Source organism: Oxyura jamaicensis, chromosome 5 (assembly GCF_011077185.1).
Source record: "Oxyura jamaicensis isolate SHBP4307 breed ruddy duck chromosome 5, BPBGC_Ojam_1.0, whole genome shotgun sequence".
In the NCBI taxonomy this organism is placed as follows: domain Eukaryota; kingdom Metazoa; phylum Chordata; class Aves; order Anseriformes; family Anatidae; genus Oxyura; species Oxyura jamaicensis.
In genome coordinates this window covers 44,359,914-44,374,016 of record NC_048897.1, presented here as the reverse complement: position 1 = coordinate 44,374,016, position 14,103 = coordinate 44,359,914, and the positions used below count along the sequence as shown (strand labels likewise).

At 37.6% G+C, this 14,103-nt stretch overlaps 1 protein-coding gene across 15 annotated transcripts in view; it reads right to left on the bottom strand.

The window, feature by feature from the left end:
- Window positions 1-14,103, bottom strand: part of MARK3 (microtubule affinity regulating kinase 3) — a 63,744-nt gene that overhangs the window by 32,269 nt on the left and 17,372 nt on the right. For all 15 annotated transcript variants that reach the window (XM_035327893.1, XM_035327896.1, XM_035327894.1 and 12 more), the window contains 4 exons: window positions 11,275-11,328; window positions 4,417-4,465; window positions 3,631-3,696; window positions 1,372-1,442 (listed from right to left, as the gene is read on the bottom strand). In XM_035327893.1, the coding sequence (XP_035183784.1) occupies window positions 1,372-1,442; window positions 3,631-3,696; window positions 4,417-4,465; window positions 11,275-11,328 (240 nt within the window). The remainder of the gene's footprint in view (window positions 1-1,371; window positions 1,443-3,630; window positions 3,697-4,416; window positions 4,466-11,274; window positions 11,329-14,103) is intronic.

Below are 14,103 nucleotides of genomic sequence, written 5' to 3'. Positions count from 1 at the left end.
AGACATAAGATTTTATTAAAGAAGAAAAAAATTTCCTTACTCTGAAGCTGTATATTGCTCTAGTACACACAAATCACTTCTGGGAATATGAAGGCTGCAGCTGCTTTTTCTGGGGGCTTGTTTTTTGTTTTGATTTTTATGTTTATTTTTGCAAAAGATTAAAGAACGTATGTACAAGATTTAAAATGATGAGAGAAAAAGAAACAAGGTTTTTATAGAAATGCTTTTGTTGTATCCTTACGTTGGATTTCTATTTTTCTCCTTACTTTCACTGCTACTTTTGAGTTTATTATTTATATCGCTTTAGCAAATTAGATGATTTCTTATGGTCACACTATCCACTCTAGAGAATTGTAAAAGTTTTCTTTATATGGCGTTTTGTGAAAGTAATTAATTTCCTGGAAGTTTCATACTTATTATCAAATTACTTCTATTTTTGTATGGCTGTGCTTTAAGATGTGAAGCTACCGTAGCTTTTCCCTCCAGCAGTGAAACTGCCATGTCATTGCCACAATTTACCAGTTGAAAACCCCCACATATAGTTCAAGCAAACCCTCTTGTCCGTATTCATTATTTTAAAGTGTCATTAAACAGAAGCATAATTTTAATGTTGTGAGAAGAAATATCGTTTAAATTATCCAATGGGGTGGAAATAACATAAGCATTCACAAGTTTCTGCACATGAGCAGAAACCTAAATATATCAGACCAAATAGATCTGCAAATTAAACTTCAAATACTGCAAGAGCAGAGACTTGGATTTTTAACTAGTTATGCAAAATGATGTGCATATGTTCAATACTGCTTTACTGTAGCATAGAAATGCTTTTTACAGATCAATGATATTCTAACATTTTTGCAAGTCCAGTTTACCCATCATAAAGAAAACAAAAAAGCCTAGATATTATTATTTTTTTTTAGAACAGCTGTTAAATTGCATCTCCTTGTGCAAGTGCTTGGTTGTAAATGGGTGCCTCTTCCAGGCACCGCCCGTGTTTGCTGCTGACCTGTTTTATAGCACATTACACTTGAACAACTTCCAGAAGGTTACAGACAAGCTGAATGTAGAATATATGAAATCAACCCAGAGGAAATGAATTTTGGAACAGAATCCGTGTCCAAATCAAGCAGCCATTGTGTTCTGGCACTCCTGGACACCCTGGCACGCTAAGGAAGCTAGCACTGCTGACTGGACTACTAACCCCTTCAAAGCACTACTGTAACCAAGTTTCTTCTTACTCAGTGCTACAAGTCCACACACCATGCTGAACACTGTTAGAAGTCGAACACAAAGGACAGCTGTTTTACCCATTTCACCACTAAAAATGGGTGGGGGGGGTAGGAAGCTGATGTATAGGAATGTTATACATACCTGTCTAAATTTAGCTCTAGCCTCCTTTTCCTTCATTCTTCCATGTGCAACCAGATAGTCAAACACCTCCCCTACAAGTCAATAATGAGACACGTTAATGCCAGTGTCAGAATGTAAAGATTCCTCTCTAGCAGTTACCCACAGCAACTTCACTGGAATGATTACACTTCAAGTTGATCTCAAGTTTAAGATTACAGGTTAGCTCAAGAGAACAAGACGTAAGTGATGTGAATACAAACAATTTACAACATTCTCTCTTACACAAGAAAACAATAAGGCTGGATATAGACAGAAACATTTCCTTCCAATTATTTAGGACAGAAACTGAGTAGCAGTACTTCTGTTTTGTAAATAAAGATGACCTGTACCCCTTCACAGACTTTCTTACAAGGGTATCGAAATAAGCCTCATACATGAAAGCATCTGATGATATCTGTAATATTGTTATATTAGCACCAGAATTTTTCTTTGTACGTGTGTATACAAGTGTTCTAATCAACACAGAAATCTTAGTTCTAACCTAGGCTTAGAAGAGGAATCTGCAATGAAGTTCTCAATAACGAGGCCAGTAGGACACTGAGATAATCCATCCCACAAGCATCAGATAGGTAAGGTACAGAGAAACACCACTTCTGAACAAGCCCAACGGTGTATGGTTCAGATGGCTAAAGGAGAATAAGGTAGTACTACAGAGCTGTGTTTTTTGATGTTTTGGTTTTTGTTTGCTTTTAAATAAATAAAAAAAGGTAGAGTCATACAGCAGGAAAATCAACAACTTAGCTATCTGAGAGAGTGTCAGGATTTTGTACAAAATAGTCTTGCTTGCCCCTGTAGCACATTATTTAATATCCATCTCAGAAAATTCTCTCAGGTGAATTTCACTGCTGTTTCTTGAGAAAATTTGAAGGAGTAAAGCTGAACACTCCACTATAATTCAGGGGAAAATTATACCAGAGAAAGAAATATAGGCAACCTCTGCAAATGTTGCAGTTGTAGGAATACAGTTTCTCTCATTCTCCAACCACAGAATTCGTACAGTTCACGTGTGACCAGTATTTCAAGGAGGAAAATAGGAAAACAATCCCCGTCACTCAGGTCACTGGCCATGCCTGTCTTGCACAACACTGCATATGCACAGGGCGCTGCCCACAGCCCTTCAGACCTGCACACATTTCTCCATTATTCTAGGATCTTCAGAGCACTGTTGGCCCTTCTACCTTGTGGAAGCCAATCACTAGATGGCAATAAGACTTCACTTTTAAGTCTAGCACCAACAAACTGCACGGAGACGCCTTCACAAACATGCACTAGCCAATATCCTAACAGCGTTTTACCAGCCTTGTTTCTGGTTAGACAAAGCTTGGTGGAGCATTTAGGGACACACTAGAAGACAACTGAGGCAGTTAGAGGATCTTCACCTGATTTAAGAATTAACTTCACACAATCTAACAGAGTTAGAATTCAATGCTGAAACTATTATCTGAGAAAAAACTCTGTATTTCCCTCCCACAACTGAAGAAAATCCTCAACTACTTGTGATTCCCAGATGCTGATGCTAAAGAGTCACATTGACAAACAGAGGAGTATTAAGTTTTAGCCAGCAAGGAGTAACTTAATCCTCAATATCTTAATTCCAGCTCTGGTGAAACTATCTGACACTGCATGATGCAGTCTTTTTTTCTTCCTCCTCTGCAATCAGGAATAAACGTTCAAGTTCTTCCACAACCTCCCTCATGAAATGGACATTAGGCTAAGCTTAATAACTCTTGACAGTAGAAGGTCTGTGATTACGGTATGTCAAATGCCATCAACTTTTAAAAAACCAGAAGTTTCAGTACTCATGCTTTTGAAAGCAATAGTTAAAAATACAAAAGTGTTTCTCTTTTTTTTTTTTTTAACCAAGCGTCTTATATAAGACAAGACACCAGTCCTAGGGAGCTTAATACAATAAATTTTGAAAGGTTGACATTTATTATAGACAGAACCAATCAAAGGCTGAACAAAGATTCCAGTTAAATTTAAGTTTTAAAAACAAAGTAAATGTTACTAAATTGCAATAAGGTTGGAATGAAGTTTCACAAGTTATAATTAAGTAGCCTAAATGAGTAACTTGAGAATATTAAAGACTTTGCTTAAAAATTTTACATTACCATGACATTAATTATTGATAAACAGGAAGGTAAAACATCAAAGAAAAAAAGTACTTTCTGCCACTTGGCAATTTATTTACATTTGCCATCACAGCAGAGAGGTACTTACCCCCACTCGCATATTCCATTATTAAATAGAGAGTTTTTTCAGTTTCAATGACTTCAAATAACTTCACTGGAAAAGAAAGCAACTTATTAATCAGTTAGCTGGTTGCAGAAGTATTAACTCTATTAGGAATTCTATCAGGAAAAAAACCCACAATTTTCTTGATTCTTGAAAGTACCAGATCATTACTCTAAACCATCTTTTTCTGTCCTAAATAGAAAATAAAATAGTATATTTACTCAACTCATAAAATACAATCATTTGATGTGTTTATATGAGAAAAGCAACTAGATTAAACAAAATTTCCATAAATTTGAGCGTCAGTAATGGCCACTTTGACACACTGTACTGGCATACATGGCGACAAGTAAGTTCTCAGTCAGTTGGCTGACAGTACCATAACAATACATACCCTAATACCCTAACAATACCCTAAACAAGTACATTTTTTAAACTTCACAATCCAGATCAATTTCTTAACCATTTCTTGTTTTGGTACAAAAGTATTTTAATGAGAGCCTGAATCCAATTAAAAAAAAAAAATCAGCATTATGATAACTCTGCTACTTTTGAGCAATCAGCTACGAAAATAACTATTTTGTGGAGAGGGCCTAAAACATTTTTTGTTTTTAAACACACAGCTATGACAAGGTATTTCTTACTGTTATTTTACAGTGAATTACCCCCCTATTTTAAGATTATTTTACAATTATTACATAACATTTTTAACGGTGAAAAAAGAAGTAACATTTCACTGGATTTGAATATAAAGAGAAATAAACAAGGTACCTATATTTGGATGATTTAAGATCTTCATTATTCTTACTTCTCTAAAGAGCTGAAATAAACATAAAACATGAAATAAGTTAATGAAAATAATAGGTAACACTCTTTCTTTGTAAAGCCTGATCATTTTGATATACTTGCTTAATTTTAAACATAAAGGGCAAACTTTATTAGCATTTCAAGGAAGTTCATAAAATAACTTATTGGAGAAAACAGTTAAGTGCTTGCTTCTTTTAAGCTTCCCCTCAAAAACCTGCAAACACCCACAAAAGTGCTCCAGATAGCTCAGGAGACAAGTGTTCTCAGCTCTGTGGTTCTCACACTTTTGGGGCCAGAAGACCATTATGAGCCCATGCAGCTTCTTGATGGCTGCTGTACATCACATCTCATATACTCTTTCACATCTTCATAGAAAACGCTGGTTTCAAAGTTTTATGAACCCCCTCCAGAGCACTGTCTGAAGACCATTGCACTGTGTCAGTGGTATGGGCTCTTCAGCACTGCGTCAGAGCCTAGCCTTCCGCAGGACACCACGGAAATACTGGCCTACATGACAGGAACTGAGAGGTGAAAAATCAGCTGCTTATATTGCACAAAAACTGCGTTATTCAGCTAAACCAGCAACAAACAAGTTTTAAGCACAGATGGTCAGGCAAGGTTCCTTCTTGAGCCTTCAGAAGCATTCCTTCAGGTCGACTGAGGCACAAAAACATCTACCTCTTGAATTGTCACCACAGCTTCAACAACTTTCGTTGCCAGACATCTAGCCTCCAAGACCGCTGATGCAGTACACTGAACATTAGCCAAAAATAACAGGACAAAACAGTCTTTTCCTGAGCAAACAATCCCCAGCAGACAGAAGGCACACCACTGCTTGAGGGTACAATCTCAAAGGGATCAGCCTGCTGCCACCCTCTTCACCAACCGCTTTCCTACACAACAGGCCTGTATACTTGCACTTAAACACCCTGAAGTGCAAATACTGTTGTGTTCAGATTCCCTTATCTTCCTACAGCCACTCTCTACAAAAAACAGCTTCTGAGGTAGCATGCTACATGGCAGTCATGTGTGTGATTTTTCTCCCTCTATAGCTTCCCCCCATGACAGCCTAAGCCTCCAGATGGTTGACATTCTTAAGCCTTGATTATTTTCTAACAGCATGCTTCCAAACGAGGGAGTAATCAAGCAGTTTTATTATAAACCTAACACCAACATCTACAGGAATACCAGTAACGTAACAGGTCACACTGAACATAATGTAAAGAGACTGAAGCAGAAAGAAAGCACACAACTCCACAGGAGTGCAGACAAGGAAAAAAAGAAAGGATTTTGTAAAGTAAGAGATAACAGCATTGTTATTAACGGTAAGAAAGCAGAAGGTGCTGCTGTAAGATTCTCCTCAGGTCAGATTTCACATAAAGTGAAGATATTTAATGGCTACATTTATTAATAATGACGTGGAAAATCTGTAGGTGTAGTTACTCAAAATAAAAAAAGTAAAACACAGGCAACAAAAGAAAAACAAAGCCAACAAAACAGAACTGTTCCACCTTTCTGCCTTTTAATAAAACAAGCTGCAGAAAAAAATAAAAATCACAATATGGAGACCATTTCCAACCATTCTTTGCTTTCTAATGCTTCTGTAAGGCTACCATTTGGATAGCAATACTCATTAAAATGCCTAAAAGGCTTTCTCCCCTGTCACAGCTGTGAAAGGCACAGTACCCGAACACAGAATAAAACTAAACAGTTTTTAAATAGTTTTAATTACGGTATATTCATTATCTAGATCTATGCCTGACACTTTGCTAGATGATAAACTGCCTAAAAGCAATCAAGATTGATTGATCAATTACATTTTTGGCCATGGAAGACAGTTTCACAAGCTGTGGGCATGTTTTCTTTTCCCCCCTCAGATAAGTAAATTGCCTTTTTTATTTTATTACATTGTTTCTGGAGCTTTTTTCATACATAGTTCAATGAGGTAGAACACCTAACCATAGCTCTCTAAACACAAGACATTGAAATGAAGTTGAATCTACTTTTTTTTTTTTTTCTTCCATTCAGTTCAGATGGAATAGCCTGTTAGAAATATACTCTGAATACTTAACATTTTTTATTGCAGCTTGTATAACTAAAAGCCTCTGGTCAGCCTGTTTTGAAGACAGCTTGCAGAATTTGCTCACAACTGACCATTAGTTTCCTCTGGACTCCCTTCCGACCCCCAGATCAAAGTCTGTTGGGTCAGACTGATCAAGTGCAACCCCGCTGCTGCACAGATGCAGCCCTGGGCTGTTGTTCAGCCATTAGTCTATTGATCCTCACCTCACCTCCCTACAAAGGTATATTCAGGGGATTAAGTATGGCAATATCAGCAATGACCAAAATCATAATTAGTCCCACCAAACAAGAACAAACAAACAAAGGCAATGCAGAATAAAACAGTAAAGATGAGGCCAAAATTCATGGTATCATCATGTAAACAAATACACTCATTAATCTAATCTTTTTATAGAGAACGCTGACTTGGCTGGAGCCAGCTACTTCCTCCGCTGCAGTGTACAGTTTGATGGTCTAATGTGATCACATTTTGGGCTGTTGTAAATATATCATTGTTCCACAGGACTACTACTCTGCCTTACTAACCCAGATGAAGCCTATCAAAAAGTGGCATCTACATATGAGCTATTTGCAGTTGGTGACTAGAAACAAGCTCTTTAAAAATAGTTATTTTTGTCTTAGGGGAAGTTTGAAATAGAAATACTTGAAAATAGGACACAAACTCCACCAAATGTTTTATTATAATTTTAATTATATACATGCACTTCAGATTGCGTTCTGTAGACAGTTTAAATGTTATATTTGGCATTTTGACACAGACAGCAACTTCAGCAGGGACATCTGCAAATGTCTGACATTGTATTATATTCTATTTCTGATAGAGGAATAGAACATAAAACATGATACAACTTTCACATATTACACTGAAAGATTTTCTAGATTTAATTTCCCCAAAATGCTATTTGCATCAACCTCCAATAGATGAAGCATTAATTATTGCCATACTTTCTAAAGCCCACAGCACAATTCATTATAGATAGAAAGGTCTGGCAAAGGCCCACACATCTGAGGTTTTGACACAGGAACGCAGAAGAATGTGTAGCATCGTAAGATGTAACATAAGGTCCTCTACTCAGAAAATAATTTTCTTAGTTTCAGGAACTTGTCATAATGTGACCATAGAGGCAGACTATCAACTGTAAACAGTGCTTATCAGTTTAATTTCTAATACTGAGATTGAAAACTACTCCCAACTTGTTGAATAGCTCATTTTCCGTCAACAGGAGCTCTGCAAATGTTTCTAGGGAAAGACAAACATCCTAAGTCTGCCAAACAAATGTCTTTCAGCTTTGTTGTGGTCTCGTCCTTTGACTGTAAGTCGTGTTAGATACAGGGAAGGAATTTAATATTGCCAGTGGACAAACAGAGCAAAAAGAAAAGTAGCAATGGAAACACAGACACATACTGAGTAATAATCTTGAACCAATTTTACTTGAACTTTATTATGCTGATACATCTAAAACAACATGGATTGGGGAAATAGGGAACCAGCTTTCAAGCCAACTCTTTGAATAAACTGAAAGACAGATCACAAAGTGTTCCTGCGTTAGCTATTGCAAGAGATTCAGTAACAAAGGATTTCAAAAAAACACTGAAAAAAAGTTTGCTAAAAAGCAAGTCAGTACGCTAGTCAGATGCAGAGCACATTTCCTGGCCTTCCCCTCAAAGCAGGGAGGCTTTTCACAAGATGTTCTCCCAAGCCAGCTCAAGCTTTAACTGTGTATTAGGCTCCTCCTGATAACTGCTCACAGAAAGAGGCCCTATATATAGTTAGCAGTCTCAATCAGGAAGCCTTTACACAATGCAAGTTTGCACCAAGTAACTCACAACTTGAAAACACACAAAATACGTGCTATAAACAAAAAAGTTTGTGCCTTTTAAATTTTCATACCTTCCTTGCACATTTAAAACAGATTGATCAAAAATCAGAAAGAACATGGTGCATATGAATATTTGTAGTTAAGAACGCTAAAAAGATTTTACAAAAGGGTCCAAACAAGTGGCAAAACATCTGCACATAATGAACAAAAAAAAACTGGCTGAGGAGCCAAGTTCTAAAAAAGGAAAATGAGAAGTTATTTAGTGCTATTACATGGGCTTAGGAAAAAAAATATATTGCGTATAATGGCATTGCTGATTCAAAAGAAAAAAAACAAACTTTTTTTTTGTCTAGAAGGAAGTGAGCTACTGTAGCATCAACACCCATTTCGAGCGAGACCGATACTCACTGTGACTGGGTACAAAGTACATTTGGGAGAATAATGATTATGACTAACAACACTAGCATGGGAAAAAAGCTCTGAGAATTCTCTTTTCTTTTAAGGCAGGAAAGTAACACTTACAGTTTCCTCTTCACTAAGCAAAAGCAGCGGAGCTGTAATAAGCTCCTAAAACTAGAGTGAGGAGTAGCTGCATGTGGCTACCACTGACTTTCCCAGCAGCACAGAGCCCCTCAGTGCTCTGAAGAACTGCACTCTGAAAACATATCCGTCAAAGCTGCAGCCACCCGCAGCTCACTGCGAAGTACTGCTCCAGAGAGTACGGCACCCCTTAGCATGGGTAACTCCCCTCTGGCAGCTGGAGTATCGGCGTGAAAGACGTAAGACAGAAATCAGGATAAGAAACCTTAATCACCACTCGTTTCACCACCTGAGGATGAGTAGGGTATGCAGACACTACACCACACCCTCTTCTCGGCACTGCCCTTCCCTCTCCACCATACCTCACATATTTCATCACTCCCTCCAGGAGCCCTGATGAGAAGCCCTGATGAGCACTTCATCTCAGCTTGCCCTGACTCTACAGGTCATGCGTGCAGCTTGCTTCAAATGTGCTGAGACTACAGCAGTGCTGATAGCACTGGGGGGAAGCAGGCGAGTGCTTTCAAAAAAAAAGCCTTGATGAAGCAAAATCGATAAGTAGAGCATTGTGTATTTACTGTTTTACTGTGAGAAGCAGGTGCTTAAAATTAAGAAAATGACTTTTCACTTCTGAATTGAGAACACTGATATATCTTGCTAAACCTTTTTAAGTGTTTATATAGCCAGTGAGGTTAGAGAAGAGAGCACATTAGCAATCACTCCCCAACTCTGATTGGATTTCTACCTCACTATTTCATACTATTCTTCCAGACTCCCATTTAAAGACCATAATGGTAGAAGACACTGACTTAGAAACCACACCTTACAATCTAATTTTATAAACTGTAAATAAAAATGAAATTACAAGTGAGACAGAGATGAGAGTGGAGACCGAAAAGGCTGAAACCAGGAACCAGAGGGTCACCAAGCACACTTCCAACCACTGCTGACTGAACTCCAGTGACCGGTGAAAGGTTGGCTTTGTACCTATTAGCTAAAGCTAGCAGCATTAAGACACAGTCTCCAGCTAACACTATTTGAAGGAGTAAGAATTTTTTTTCTTTCAAAACACATCTTCTCTACTTTTCTCTGACCATTTTCTCCCATACTCACTGACCCCTTCCCTTACCACCACAGCGTTTCTTTTCCAAATACACCAAGAAGTTAATACAACTTTTTAGGTACTCCAATTTGCATAGATCTGCTGCACTTTATGTAAATCATCATATGACCTCATTTGCATTTCATTTATTCTCTGCTTAGACAGAAATTAATAATGATGTCAGGAATTAAGCTGAAGAAAAAAACTGAGAAAACTGCAACCACATTATCTACTTTTACAGTTTACTGTGGCAGTAATGATGTTGCTTCTTGCTAAAATGATAGTGCCTTTCTCCTGGAGGCTGTTCCCTGCCTCTCAACCAAACCATACAATGCAAGGACCTGTGTATTTTTCCAATTTACTTTTGCACCATTAATTTTGATAAAACCATCTTGCCACACTATCTTTTCAGTATTTGCATAAAAACTGAATGTGTATATTCTCCAGTTTGCTCTGGTTATGCAATTTAATATTGTTTGCAGTTAAGTTCTGGGTATTCTCTCATTCAAACAGAAATATTGCAAGGAGCTTGGAGCTTTTTTTTTTTTTTTCTAATCAAAGTACTCAAAGGTAAATACAAAGATTGACTGCAGCACTTAAAAGGACAGAGTTAGAAAAGTCCTAGGTAAAAGTGACATTTAAATGTACTTCCTGCAGGCACTCCAAAGCAGATTGGCTTGCCTGATGAAAGAGTAGGATTTATCACTACTTACTAAAATAGATAAGGCGATACAACTGTAATGGCACATTAAACATTTGAGACTAGAAGGAAGAAACCAGAATAGCCATGCTTCAAGTTATTCCATAAAACTGTAACACCTTTTCTGCTGAAAATTATGTGAAAGCCATAGACACTGCTTGGCCTTCAGTCCAGAGGCAATGTTTTCAAGGCCAGCTTAAGAGGACAGAACATACGCTTTCTGTTTTTAAGCTCAACAAAATGACCAGCATGAAGGAGACATGCAGGCATGACACCAAACCACGAACATCCTCGCTACAGTTGTGAGACTACATTTGTGAGAAAGGAAGCGGCTAACACCACTGTCTTCTCTTTGCAGCTCTGTATGAGCTCATCCGTAAAACAGTACGTGCATCTTGAACAACTGCAAAGTCATCAAAAATATCTGTTAAAAATGCAATTATTAAATACAGTAGTCAGATTTTGAAAGTAGTGCAGTGCTTCAGATTCTACAGCACAGGCATTCACAATTAATCGAAGGAGGTGGTAAAAGGAAACAAGTTATAATACAAGTTTAAAGATTAAATGCAAAAACCTACCTTTTGTAGACTAGTTGGATTCAGCTGTGTTTTGTCAATTATTTTTATGGCAACCTAAAGAAAGAATTCATAATCAGTATTTTCTATATGAATAATTGTACCATTACAACAATATGGACAAATCCAGTAACAGATGGAAAGCATGAAAATTAGACAAATACACTCAAGGTTCTTCAGAAAATTATGTACCTGTATTCAGTTTTAAGCTGAAAGCATTTGGAATGAGTGACTAAAGTATAATTTATTTCTATTTCAACAAATTAAAAACAAGAGTAGAAAAAAAATGGTATTTTGAGACAATTAAGACAAGAGAAGCTCACTTCGTCTTTTGCTTCACAATAAAATCATCACATAGTACAGTGGAAATTCCAATACCAGACAGTACCCTGACAGAGAGCAGGGTGCCTACAGATGATATTTACACAGTATAATTACACTTCAGATTACACAGTACTAACTGTGCATTGGCAGTTTATGAAGATGCTTCTAAAAGCAAGGACTTCAGAGCAAATTGAAAGTAATGCAACATAAATTTTGTAAGAATTAAGTTCACCTTTGGAAATTCACTGAATATTTGTATCGGTTTGCTCCCTGATGGATATGAAAGGAAATATCACTTTTGTGTCATCAAAAATCCATTGGTTGTACTGCAACAATTTGTGAAGTTTGTTCCTTTCCTGAATCTCACCTTCTTGGTAAATACTTCACAGAAATACTAAGGAACAGAATGAAAATTTCACAAAATAATCAAAAGAAATTCAGTACCATGGTAACTAGTCAGAGCCTGAAGATTTGAGACAATGAATAGGCAGAGATGAGCCCCAGTGCAGTATAATTTGGATACAGGCTGAGTTAAAACAGGAAGAAGGAATCTTTCTAGAATTACTTGCCAATTGGTATTTTTCCTTTCTAAATTAGAGGCTAAACATACCAGAAGAAACTCTGCAAAAGCCAAGGAGATGGTGCCTCTCAAAAAGGAAAGATGCTGCAACTCCGCTGATTATCATCCTTCACTGGTACAAAGAAACAGCTCTCAATGCCCCTTGAATTTTTGGCTCAAATAGTAGACGCTGCTCCTTCCTATGCCACAGCTCCCATTTTGCTGCAACGCTTTGTGCCATCTTTGTCATTTCATTACTGTGGGCTTGGTGACATATGGAATATAAAAAAATCTTACACCAAAAGAAATTTATTCCCCTATGTTCAAGTGCAAAACACGTGGATGGGCCCTCATGGCAGAAAGGGTAAGAGGTGAACAGTGTTCAATGACTGGGTGTGTCACAGACTTACATGATGGATATATATGTGTTGTTTTTTCTTTCTGAAACTGAAATTCAAGATTTAGTTTCAGCACTCTAGATTCAAGATATGGTAAAATATTACTAAGAAACTATTTAAGAATACTTTTGCTTTGGAGAATATTTTCTTCTCAGGTATGTTACTGAAATTACAGATGACTATTTCCCAAGGCAAAATTCCATTAGAAAATCTTGAGAAATCCCGTCAAAAATACAAACAAAAGACATACACATTAAGCAACAGGTATTTTTATATTAGCAGCTGTACACAAAACGAAGACAGATTTTTATCTCTACCTTTATGCCTGCTGAACTGTTCTTACGTAGGTTAACAGTTATTTACTTTCTGCAATTTCTCAGATTCAGGCTAGATGTAGACCACTGCCTTTTTCAGCAGCAGATGATGGTATTTGATAGGCATCTGGTGTCCCAGAACTACATAGGCTGCGGAACATGGCTGTTTGCTGAAGTGCACTTCACTCAGAAGCTGCATTTGTGTTCCAAGCTCTACTATTCTCATCAGTCTTGTTTCAACCCCCAGAGTCTTGGGGCACTTGGTTTCAGAGAAACACACCTCACCTCTCGCTCTGTGCGTCAGCGCCCGATGAACCGAGAGCTCTCTGACACTGGCAAACAAATTCAGCCCTGGAGATACAGGGAAGGAACACACCTCAATTTTCTGAAAGGTAGATACACAGGACTGTTCAGTCCACTAATTATAGCCTTAAAGGCAGGATGAATTTCGAGAACTCCTATCCACTTGAACACTGGTAGTCCATGGACTTTGAGAGCTTGAACTGCTCACCAGAACAGGGGACAATTTCAGGCCCCTTGATAAGGCCTCCAAACCAAAAACAAAGGAAGGCTGCCCTCAAGAATATTCCCAATGAGCCTGAGAAAGAAAATCCTGTTTTACTCAGCACAGTTAGTGAAGCATCAAATTGCCTTCTAAAGCAGAGACTTTGCTCTCTTTACACAAAGCAAATTTGGAACGATTTCAAGCATTGTGTGCAGCGGCCAATGTTGGAGGAATGAAAGTCCACCTACACCATTACATTGTTGCAGGAGCCATAATATTCTGCGAGAGATTATTAGCAGAAATAAAACTGACTTTGCTTTCACCATTGACAATAACGTGACTTCAAAAATTCCTCCTACGTTAGTTAAAGTGGTCAAAAAGAGCTGAGACACTAAGCAGATCGACCAAACTGCTACCATTCAGATTATTTTCTCCCTCTTAAACTTCACTGTTTTTCCAAGGGAAGACAAAAAAGATGACAATGGATTCCTTGGAGTCAGGCTTGGATCCTGGAAGAATTTTGTCTTAGTAGAAAACTTTCACCTCCTGGCTATTAACTCAATACTGCCTTGACTGCACAGAAGCGTCCATATGTTTTTGGCTGCAATTCCAACCACCTTGGAAACAGCAAAAGGTAGTTTTATCTTTTAGATTAATTTTGGCAAGTATGGAAAATTTGTCAGAGGAAATAACCTCTGATAAGTTACAACAGAAAATACATGGCTTAAAGTC